Source organism: Eubalaena glacialis, chromosome 14 (genome assembly GCF_028564815.1).
Source record: "Eubalaena glacialis isolate mEubGla1 chromosome 14, mEubGla1.1.hap2.+ XY, whole genome shotgun sequence".
Classification (NCBI taxonomy): Eukaryota; Metazoa; Chordata; class Mammalia; order Artiodactyla; family Balaenidae; genus Eubalaena; species Eubalaena glacialis.
Window position 1 is genome coordinate 36,567,826 of NC_083729.1, and position 12,070 is coordinate 36,579,895.

Sequence of the window (12,070 nt, forward strand, 5' to 3'; positions counted from 1 at the left end):
ACAACTAGCAAGACAGGAACACAGCCCCATCCATTAACAGAGAGGCTGCCTAAAATCATAATAAGGCCACAGACACCCCAAAACACACCACCAGACGTGGACGTGCCCACCAGAAAGACAAGATCCAGCCTCATCCACCAGAACACAGGCACTAGTTCCCTCCACCAGGAAACCTACACAACCCACTGAACCAACCTTAGCCACTGGGGACAGATACCAAAAACAACGGGAACTACGAACCTGCAGCCTGTGAAAAGGAGACCCCAAACACAGTAAGATAAGCAAAATGAGAAGACAGAAAAACACACAGCAGATGAAGGAGCAGGGTCAAAACACACCAGACCTAACAAATGAAGAGGAAATAGGTAGTCTACCTGAAAAAGAATTCAGAATAATGATAGTAAGGATGATCCAAAATCTTGGAAATAGACAAAATGCAAGAAACATTGAACAAGGACGTAGAAGAACTAAAGAGGAACCAAGCAACGATGAAAAGCACAATAAATGAAATTAAAAATACTCTAGATGGGATCAATAGCAGAATAACTGAGGCAGAAGAACGGATAAGTGACCTGGAAGATAAAATGGTGGAAATAACTACTGCAGAGCAGAATAAAGAAAAAAGAATGAAAAGAACTAAGGACAGTCTCAGAGACCTCTGGGACAACATTAAATGCACCAACATTCGAATTATAGGGGTCCCAGAAGAAGAAGAGAAAAAGAAAGGGACTGAGAAAATATTTGAAGAGATTATAGTTGGAAACTTCCCTAATATGGGAAAGGAAATAGTTAATCAAGTCCTGGAAGCACAGAGAGTCCCATACAGGATAAATCCAAGGAGAAACACACCAAGACACATATTAATCAAACTATCAAAAATTAAATATAAAGAAAACATATTAAAAGCAGCAAGGGAAAAACAACAAATAACACACAAGGGCATCCCCATAAGGTTAACAGCTGATCTTTCAGCAGAAACTCTGCAAGCCAGAAGGGAGTGGCAGGATATACTTAAAGTGATGAAGGAGAAAAACCTACAACCAAGATTACTCTACCCAGCAAGGATCTCATTCAGATTTGATGGAGAAATTAAAACCTTTACAGACAAGAAAAAGCTGAGAGAGTTCAGCACCACCAAACCAGCTCTACAACAAATGCTAAAGGAACTTCTCTAGGCAAGAAACACAAGAGAAGGAAAACACCTACAATAACAAACCCAAAATATTTAAGAAAATGGGAATAGGAACATACATATCGATAACTACCTTAAATGTAAATGGATTAAATGCTCCCACCAAAAGACACAGACTGGCTGAATGGATACAAAAACAAGACCCATATATATGCTGTCTACAAGAGACCCACTTCAGACCGAGAGACACATACAGACTGAAAGTGAGGGGATGGAAAAAGATATTCCATGCAAATGGAAATCAAAAGAAAGCTGGAGTAGCAATTCTCATATCAGACAAAATAGACTTTAAAATAAAGACTATTACAAGAGACAAAGAAGGACACTATATAATGATCAAGGGATCGATCCAAGAGGAAAGTATAACAATTGTAAATATTTATGCACCCAACATAGGAGCACCTCAATACATAAGGCAAATACTAACAGCCATAAAAGGGGAAATCGACAGTAACACAATCATAGTAGGGGACTTTAACACCCCACTTTCACCAATGGACAGATCATCCAAAATGAAAATAAATAAGGAAACACAAGCTTTAAATGATACATTAAACAAGATGGACTTAATTGATATTTATAGGACATTCCACCCAAAAACAACAGAATACACATTTTTCTCAAGTGCTCATGGAACATTCTGCAGGATAGATCATATCTTGGGTCACAAATCAAGCCTTGGTAAATTTTAAAAAATTGAAATCGTATCAAGTATCTTTTCCGACCACAACGCTATGAGACTAGATATCAATTACAGGAAAAGATCTGTAAAAAATACAAACACATGGAGGCTACACAATACACTACTTAATAACGAAGTGATCACTGAAGAAATCAAAGGGGAAATCAAAAAATACCTAGAAACAAATGACAATGGAGACACGACGATCCAAAACCTATGGGATGCAGCAAAAGCAGTTCTAAGAGGGAAGTTTATAGCAATACAAGCCTACATCAAGAAACAGGAAACATCTCAAATAAACAACCTAACCTTGCACCTAAAGCAATTAGAGAAAGAAGAACAAAAAAACCCCAAAGCTAGCAGAAGGAAAGAAATCATAAAGATCAGATCAGAAATAAATTAAAAAGAAATGAAGGAAACAATAGCAAAAATCAATGAAACTAAAAGCTGGTTCTTTGAGAAGATAAACAAAATTGATAAACCATTAGCCAGGCACATCAAGAGAAAAAGGGAGAAGACTCAAATTAATAGAATTAGAAATGAAAAAGGAGAAGTAACCACTGACACTGCAGAAATACAAACGATCATGAGAGATTACTACAAGCAACTCTATGCCAATAAAATGGACAACCTGGAAGAAATGGACAGATTCTTAGAAATGCACAACCTGCCGAGACTGAACCAGGAAGAAATAGAAAATATGAACAGACCAATCACAAGCACTGAAATTGAAACTGTGATTAAAAATCTTCCAACACACAAAAGCCCAGGACCAGATGGCTTCACAGGCGAATTCTATCAAACATTTAGAGAAGAGCTAACACCTATCCTTCTCAAACTCTTCCAAAATATGGCAGAAGGAGGAACACTCCCCAACTCATTCTACGAGGCCACCATCACCCTGATACCAAAACCAGACAAAGATGTCACAAAGAAAGAAAACTACAGGCCAATATCACTGATGAACATAGATGCAAAAATCCTCAACAAAATACTAGCAAACCGAATCCAACAGCACATTAAAAGGATTATACACCATGATCAAGTGGGCTTTATTCCAGGAATGCAAGGATTCTTCAATATACGCAAATCAATCAACGTGATACATCATATTAACAAATTGAAGGAGAAAAACCATATGATCATCTCAATAGATGCAGAGAAAGCTTTCGACAAAATTCAACACCCATTTATGATAAAAGCCCTGCAGAAAGTAGGCATAGAGGGAACTTTCCTCAACATAATAAAGGCCATATATGACAAACCCACAGCCAACATTGTCCTCAATGGTGAAAAACTGAAACCATTTCCACTAAGATCAGGAACAAGACAAGGTTGCCCACTCTCACCACTATTATTCAACATAGTTTTGGAAGTGTTAGCCACAGCAATCAGAGACGAAAAAGAAATAAAAGGAATCCAAATCGGAAAAGAAGAAGTAAAGCTGTCACTGTTTGCAGATGACATGATACTATACATAGATAATCCAAAAGATGCTACCAGAAAACTACTAGAGCTAATCAATGAATTTGGTAAAGTAGCAGGATACAAAATTAATGCACAGAAATCTCTTGCATTCCTGTATACTAATGATGAAAAATCTGAAAGTGAAATTAAGAAAACACTCCCGTTTACCATTGCAACAAAAAGAATAAAATATCTAGGAATAAACCTACCTAAGGAGACAAAAGACCTGTATGCAGAAAATTATAGGACACTGATGAAAGAAATTAAAGATGATACAAATAGATGGAGAGATATACCATGTTCTTGGATTGGAAGAATCAACATTGTGAAAATGACTCTGCTACCCAAAGCAATCTACAGATTCAATGCAATCCCTATCAAACTACCACTGGCATTTTTCACAGAACTAGAACAAAAAATTTCACAATTTGTATGGAAACACAAAAGACCCCGAATAGCCAAAGCAATCTTGAGAACGAAAAATGGAGCCGGAGGAATCAGGCTCCCTGACTTCAGACTATATTACAAAGCTACAGTAATCAAGACAGTTTGGTACTGGCACAAAAACAGAAATATAGATCAATGGAACAGGATAGAAAGCCCAGAGATAAGCCCACGCACATATGGTCACCTTATCTTTGATAAAGGAGGCAAGCATATACAGTGGAGAAAAGACAGCCTCTTCAATAAGTGGTGCTGGGAAAATTGGACAGGTACATGTAAAAGTATGAAATTACAACACTCCCTGACACCATACACAAAAATAAACTCAAAATGGATTAAAGACCTAAGTGTAAGGCCAGACACTATCAAACTCTTAGAGGAAAACATAGGCAGAACACTCTATGACATAAATCACAGCAAGATCCTTTTTGACCCAGCTCCTAGAGAAATGGAAATAAAAACACAAATAAACAAATGGGACCTAATGAAACTTAAAAGCTTTTGCACAGCAAAGGAAACCATAAACAAGACCAAAAGACAACCCTCAGAATGGGAGAAAATATTTGCAAATGAAGCAACTGACAAAGGATTAATCTCCAAGATTTACAAGCAGCTCATGCAGCTCAATAACAAAAAAACGAACAACCCAATCCAAAAATGGGCAGAAGACCTAAATAGACATTTCTCCAAAGAAGATATACAGATGGCCAACAGACACATGAAAGAATGCTCAACATCATTAATCATTAGAGAAATGCAAATCAAAACTACAATGAGGTATCATCTCACACCGGTCAGAATGGCCATCATCAAAAAATCTAGAAACAATAAATGCTGGAGAGGGTGTGGAGAAAAGGGACCACTCTTGCACTGTTGGTGGGAATGTAAATTGATACAGCCACTATGGAGAACAGTATGGAGGTTCCTTAAAAAACTAAAAATAGAACTACCATACGACCCAGCAATCCCACTACTGGGCATATACCCTGAGAAAACCATAATTCAGAAAGAGTCATGTACCAAAATATTCATTGCAGCTCTGTTTACAATAGCCAGGACATGGAAGCAACCTAGGTGTCCATCATCAGATGAATGGCTAAAGAAGATGTGGCACATATATACAATGGAATATTACTCAGCCATAAAAAGAAATGAAATGGAGGTGTTTGTAATGAGGTGGATGGAGTTAGAGTCTGTCATACAGAGTGAAGTAAGTCAGAAAGAGAAAAAGAAATACAGTATGCTAACACATATATATGGAATCTAAGGGAAAAAAAAAAAAAAAAGGTCATGAAGAACCTAGTGGCAAGACGGGAATAAAGACACAGACCTACTAGAGAATGGACTTGAGGATATGGGGAGGGGGAGGGGTGAGATGTGACAGGGTGAGAGAGTGTCATGGACATATATACACTACCAAATGTAAAATAGATAGCTAGTGGGAAGCAGCCGCATAGCACAGGGAGATCAGCTCGGTGCTTTGTGACCACCTAGAGGGGTGGGATAGGGAGGGTGGGAGGGAGGGAGATGCAAGAGGGAAGAGATATGGGAACATATGTATATGTATAACTGATTCACTTTGTTATAAAGCAGAAACTAACACACCATTGTAAAGCAATTATACTTCAATAAAGATGTTTAAAAAAAAAAAAAAAAAGGATTCATATCCTCATTCAAAAAAGGATATAAGGGACTTCCCTAGTGGCGCAGTGGTTAAGAATCCACCTGCCAATGCAGGGGCCATGGGTTCAATCCCTGATCCGGGAAGATCCCACATGCCGCGGAGCAACTAAGCCTGTGCGCCACAACTACTGAGCCCACACACTGCAACTACTGAAGCCCGCGCGCTCTAGGGCCCGCATGCCGCAACTACTGAGCCTGCATGCCTACAGCCTGTGCTCCACAACAAGAGAAGCCACTGCAATGAGTAGCCCGCTCACCGCAGCAAAGAGTAGCCCCCGCTTGCCACAAGTAGAGAAAGCCCATGCACAGCAACGAAGACCCAATGCAGCCAGAAAAAAAAAAATAAGGATATGAGAAACTAGTATGTACAAGCAGTGGAGAAAAGAAGATTGGAATAAGTGGCAAAGTTAGATGCAAAAATGGTTAATGCCCTAGGATGTGACACCAAAGGGACGGGTAACAAAAGAATAAGTAGAGAAACTGGACTTCATGAAAATTTTAAACTTATGTTTTTCAACAAAAGACACTATCCACAGTGCAAAAAGGCAGCCCACAGAATGAGAGGAAAATATTTGCAAACCTTATATCTGATAAAGGATTAATATCCAGAATATATAGAGAGAACTTCTAAAACTCAACAATGACAACAACAACAACAGAAAACAAACAACCCGGTTCAAGATTGGGTAAAGGACTTGAATAGACATTTCTCCAAAGAAGATACACAGATGGCCAATGAGCACATGAAAAAATGTTCAACATTACTAATCATTAGGGAAATATAAATCAAAACTACAATGAGATACTACCTCATACCCAACAGCTACAATAAAAAAAAAATAGAAAATAACAAGTGTTGGTTAGGATGCGGAAAAACTGGAACCTTTGTGCACTATTGCTGGGAATATAAAATAGTATAGCCACTGTGGAAAAGAGTATAGAGGTTCTAAAAAAATTAAAAATATAATTACCATATGATCCAGCAATTCCACTTCTGGATATATACTCCAAAGAACTGAAAACAAGGTCTTGAAGATATTTGTACACCCTTGTTCATAGCAGCATTATTCACAATAACTAAAATGTGGACGCAATCAAAGTGGCCATTAATGGATGAATGGATAAGCAAACTATGTCTCTACATACAACGGACTATTACTCAGCCTTAAAAATGAAGGAAATTTTGCAATATGCTGCAACATGGGTGAACAATGAAGACATTATAAGTGAAATAAGCCAGTTAAAAAAGATAAATACTGTATGATTCCATGTATATTAGGTACTTTGAGTAGTCAAAATCATAAAAGCACAAAGTGTAATGGTGGTTGCCAGGGGCTGAGAAAATGACAGAAGGGGAGTTATTATTTAATAAGAATAGTTTCAGGACTTCCCTGGTGGCACAGTGGTTAAGAATCTGCCTACCAGTGCAGGGGACACGGGTTGGATCCCTGGTCCGGGAAGATCCCACATGCCGCAGAGCAACTAAGCCCGTGCACCACAACTACTGACCCTGTGCTCTAGAGCCTGCAAGCCACAACTACTGAGCCCATACACCACAACTACTGGAGCCCGTGCACTCTAGGGCCCGCGTGCTGCAACTACTGAAGCCCACGCGCCTAGAGCCTGTGCTCCGCAACAAGAGAAGCCACCACAATGAGAAGCCCACACACCGCAATGAAGAGTAGCCCCCGCTCACCACAACTAGAGAAAGCCTGCATGCAGCAACAAAGATCCAATGCAGCCAAAAAAAAAAGAAGAATAGTTTTAGTTTTACAAGATGAAAGGTTGTGGGGATGGATGGTGGTGATGGTTGCACAACTGTGTGAATGTATTTAATACCACTGAACTGTACACTTTAAAATGGTTAAGAAGGTACACAAAAATATACTCAAAATGGCTTAAAGCCTTAAATACAACACAAGACACCATAAAACTCCTAGAAGAGAACACAGGTAAAACGTTCTCTGACATAAATCGCAGCAATGTTTTCTTAGGTCAGTCTCCCAAGGCAAAAGAAGTAAAAGCAAAAGTAAACAAATGGAACCTAATCAAACTTATAAGCTTTTGCACAGCAAAGGAAACCATCAACAAAACAAAAAGACAACCTACAGACTGGGAGAGAATATTTGCAAATGATGCAACCAACAAGGGCTTAATTTCCAATATATACAAACAGCTCATACAGCTCAATATCAAAAAAACAAACAACAATCAAAAAATGGGCAGAAGACCTAAATAGACATTTCTCCAAAGAAGACGTACAGATGGCCAACAGGCACATGAAAAGATGCTCAACACGGCTAATTTTTAGAGAAATGCAAATCAGAACTACAATGAGGTATCACCTCACGCCAGTCAGAATGGCCATCATTAAAAAGCCTACAAATAACAAATGTTGCAGAGGGTGTGGAGAAAGGAAACCCTCCGACACTGTTGGTGGGAATGTAAATTGGTGCAACCACTATGGAAAACAGTAGGGAGGTTCCTTAAAAAACTAAAAATAGACAACCTAAGTGTCCATCAACAGATGAATGGATAAAGATGTGATATATATATATATAAAATATAAATATATAAATATAAAAATACACACACACACAAACCGACATAATGGAATATTACTCAGCCATAAAAAAGAATAAAATAATGCCATTTGCAGCAACATGGACACACCTAGAGATTATCATACTAAGTGGAGTAGGACAGAGAAAGACAAAAATCATATGACATCACATATGTGGAATCTAAACGATGACACAAATGAACTTATTTACAAAACAGAAACAGACTCACAGACATAGAAACAAACTTATGGTTACCAAAGGGGAAAGGGGGCGGGGGTAGGGATAAATTAGGAGCTTGGGGTTAACAGATACACACCACTATATATAAAATAAACAAGGGGACTTCCCTGGCGGTCCAGTGGTTAAGACTCCGCGCTTCCACTGCTGGGGGTACAGGGTCAAACCCTGATCGGCTAACTAAGATCCTGCATGCCTCATGGCGTGGCCGAAAAAAATAATAAAGTAGATAAAATAAACAACAAGGACCTACTGTATAGCACAGGGAACTATATTCAATATCTTATAATAACCTATAATGAAAAAGAGTCTGAAAAAGAACATATATATAATTGAATCACTTTGCTGTACACTTGAAACTAACACGTTATAAATAAACTATACTTCAGGGCTTCCCTGGTGGCGCAGTGGTTGGGGGTCTGCCTGCCAATGCAGGGGACACGGGTTCGAGCCCTGGTCTGGGAGGATCCCACGTGCCGCGGAGCGACTGGGCCTGTGGGCCACAGCTACTGAGCCTGCGCGTCTGCAGCCTGTGCTCCGCAGCGGGAGAGGCCGCGACGGTGGGAGGCCCGCGCACCGCGATGAAGAGTGGCCCCCGCTCGCCACAACTGGGGAAAGCCCTTGCACAGAGGCGAAGACCCAACACAGCCAAAAATAAATAAATAAATTAATTAATTTAAAAACACAAAAAAAACAAAAAAAAACTATACTTCAATAAAAAATAAAAATAAATTAAATGGTTAAGATGGCAAATTTTACATTATGTATATTTTACCACAATAAAAAAAAAAAGAAAAAAAGGGTTAACGCCCTACAGGGCCATAAAACTGTGACCTTTGGGTTTATCCTCTCTAAAAGGACAGAAATCACCTGTAACTAAATAGTCTTCTGCAAGGGAGCATGCAGCCTAGAGTCTAGGTCCTAAATGATCAAAAATAATGAGTCAAATAAAATTACCTTCCCCTGGAGTGTTGGTTGACCGTAGGCAGGCTTGCATTATGCAGACCATTCTCTAGTGAGACTTTGAACACCTAAGTCATCTTTTGCCTCACTAGTAAAGATTTGATAAACAATACTGCTTTAGATGAGACACCAATGAAATCATGTTATTTTCTGAAAAACTAAGAGTAACTCATAGAATTAATTCATTTGCTTAATCATTTATTCAGCAAATACTTATTAAGCACCTACGATGTGGCCAGCCCTCTCCTAACTGTTGAGGATACAGCAGGAAAAAAAAAAAAAACCAAGCTCCCACCCTCAGGGAACTTGCAGTCTACCTTGAATTCATGTTCAGTATAAAAGGATGGACAGTCATAAAACCATGATAAGGTATCATCAGACACCAGCCCATGAGCCCCTAGAACAGGGGGCTCCACCCACTGTTCTGCTGAGATGTGCATGAAGATGTACATAGGCCTGTGGGACACACTTCCGAGAAGTGGGTTCAATTCCTTGTTGTGCTGCATGCCACCCTTTTTTATCCTACACAAGGAAGGAAACAAGTGACACATTATTATAGGAATAACTCAGCTTTTCCTTTTAAAGAAGTATAATTATCAAAAGGAAAATTAGGATGACCCTGGATGTTATGGTAGATGCATACAATTAGAAATGGTTAAAAATTGTAAAAAGAAAATAAAAGGAGGGACTTCCCTGGCGGTCCAGTGGTTAGGACTGCCAGGGGCCCAGGTTCAATCCCTGGTCAGGGAACTAAGATCTCGCAAGCTGCGTGGCGTAGCCAAAATAGGAAAAAAAAAAAAAAAAAAAAAAAAAAGGAAATCTCAGGGAAGTGTAACCATTCTCGCCAGTGAATTCCTTTTCATTTCATCTTAACAACACTACTGTTACCATCCAGCTGTCCCCCGACTGCAGCAGGGGAGTGGCTGTGGATTTAACTCCCCGGGTCGAAAGAGGCTAACCATGCTTAACTTTTATCACAGATTTCTATTGCTCACCTCTATTAAAGGGAGCAATGCAAGTGAAGACTGGCAGGAAGTGTCAACAATTTGCAAGCAAGAACTCCATCAAGAGGCTCCTGGGAAGCCAATTTGTCAGAATCTTTCAACCTTAAAATGTGCAGGATAACCTAGTGTAGTGGACACTGTGATGTGCCACACAGATGCCCTCTTCAGGGCCAACACACCCATCCCCCCATAGCTGTGCATCCTCAGCTGTGACCTTCACAGGGCATTGCCCCAGCCTCAAGGGGCTGCCTCCCCGGAGGCTCCACCCTCCCCAGCAATGACTTGCTGATGCAGGGAAAGAGGAGGGGAAGAATGAGGTGGGGAACGGGCACATAGATAGCCTCAGTGGAATCTGTGATATTTAACTCCTTTAAAAAAACAAAATAGGATCTGAAGTAAATACAGTATAATGTTAAGATTTGATAAAGCAGAGGTTAAGACACGAACATTCTTTATTTACTCTCTATCTTGCCTGTGTGTTTGAAATACATCATAATTTTTAAAAGACCAATGAATATGGGGAATAAATGGGCATCTTTGTGCTTATTTAATTCCTTTTCCCATTTCCAGGCAGGAAAATTGTGTTTACTGAGCACCCCTATATGCCAGGCACTGTGTTAGGTGCTTTCCAAACTGAAATATGAATTAACTTACACGTTCGGCAGGACTTCGTTTATCTTTCTAAAGATTTCACATTAGCACCAGGTTCTAGTCACAGTCACGCATGTCATCAGATTTCATTCTAATATCAGACCTGTGTGTGGCCTCCTTGGTACACCTTAAACCTGTTTCCTCAATGTGGTGTTCAAATCAAGCCAGAGCCTCTTTCGAGTCCTCGTGGAGAATTTAGGGAACTCCCTCCCCAGCTTACCTGAGCTCCCTAAGATGCACATGATCTGCCCACTCTCGACGTACAAGGAGACATCTTTGAGGATCTGCCTGCTCCACTTCTGTCGGCGAGATGCGATGTCCCACCAGGGCCCCACACAGTGGCTTTAAAGGAAACCCCGCGAGGGAAAGGCAGCATGGGGCTCTGGAAGGGCCCAGCCCCTTGTCCCCCAGCACCGATCCCAGCTCTGCCCAGCCCGAGTTGTCTCTGGACAGGTTCCTAAGTGTGTTCTAGCCTCAGTGTCCTCCTCTGTAGACCCTGGCAGGTAGTGACAGAAGATCATCTCTATAAAGCACCTGTCCAGCAGCTGCTCTGAATACCAGCTCTCTTTGGCTGGCTGGCAGATGGCAAACAGGACACTGTTTGCTTATTCCTTCGGTTGACCCTGCGTTCCTTCACCCGGTTTCATTGCACCTCATGCTCCAAGCACCCCCATTCCCCAAGTGCTCGCCATCCAAATAGGGAAGGCCATCGACAAGGGAGACACGGGGGGAAGGGGCATAAAGCAGGGGAAGGGGGCAGAGCACAGCTGCTGCATTTGTCGTGTGTCATAGCTTCCAGTCCTGCTGGGGACAGCAGGAGGGGCCATTCACCATGGCTCCTCACTTCCCTCTGGCAGCCCTTCCCCTCTCGTCTCTCCACCTCCACCCACTAGAGAAGGAGCCCAAGCCTCCATGCATGCCCCCCATTAGTGAGGAAAGCCAGCAGAGGGCAGAGAGGCCCACCCACCTCAGGCCATGCCTGTCCCTGACCACAGCTCAAAGCTCCCAGCAGATGGAAGAGGCCCTGGCCTTACCTGACACTGTAGGAGGCGTGGAGAACGCCCAGGCTGTGTTGAGGCTTAGAAGCAGCTGCAGGAACCTCCTCTAGGGAGCACGGGGAGCTTCTGTTTACCTGGAGTTCCGAGGACCCCGCAGGGGTCAAAAAGCGGAGTTCACGCATGGC

The 12,070-nt window shown here is 41.1% G+C and overlaps 1 protein-coding gene across 1 annotated transcript in view; it reads right to left on the minus strand.

Annotated features, from left to right (window-relative positions):
- The window catches only part of ABCG5 (ATP binding cassette subfamily G member 5), a 42,298-nt gene extending 30,231 nt beyond the window's left edge, over positions 1 to 12,067 (minus strand). The window contains exons 1-2 of the mRNA XM_061211337.1: positions 11,922 to 12,067; positions 11,108 to 11,229 (exon numbers count right to left, since the gene is read on the minus strand). Coding sequence (XP_061067320.1) covers positions 11,108 to 11,229; positions 11,922 to 12,067 — 268 coding nt within the window. The remainder of the gene's footprint in view (positions 1 to 11,107; positions 11,230 to 11,921) is intronic.
- Positions 12,068 to 12,070: the final 3 nt, after the last annotated feature.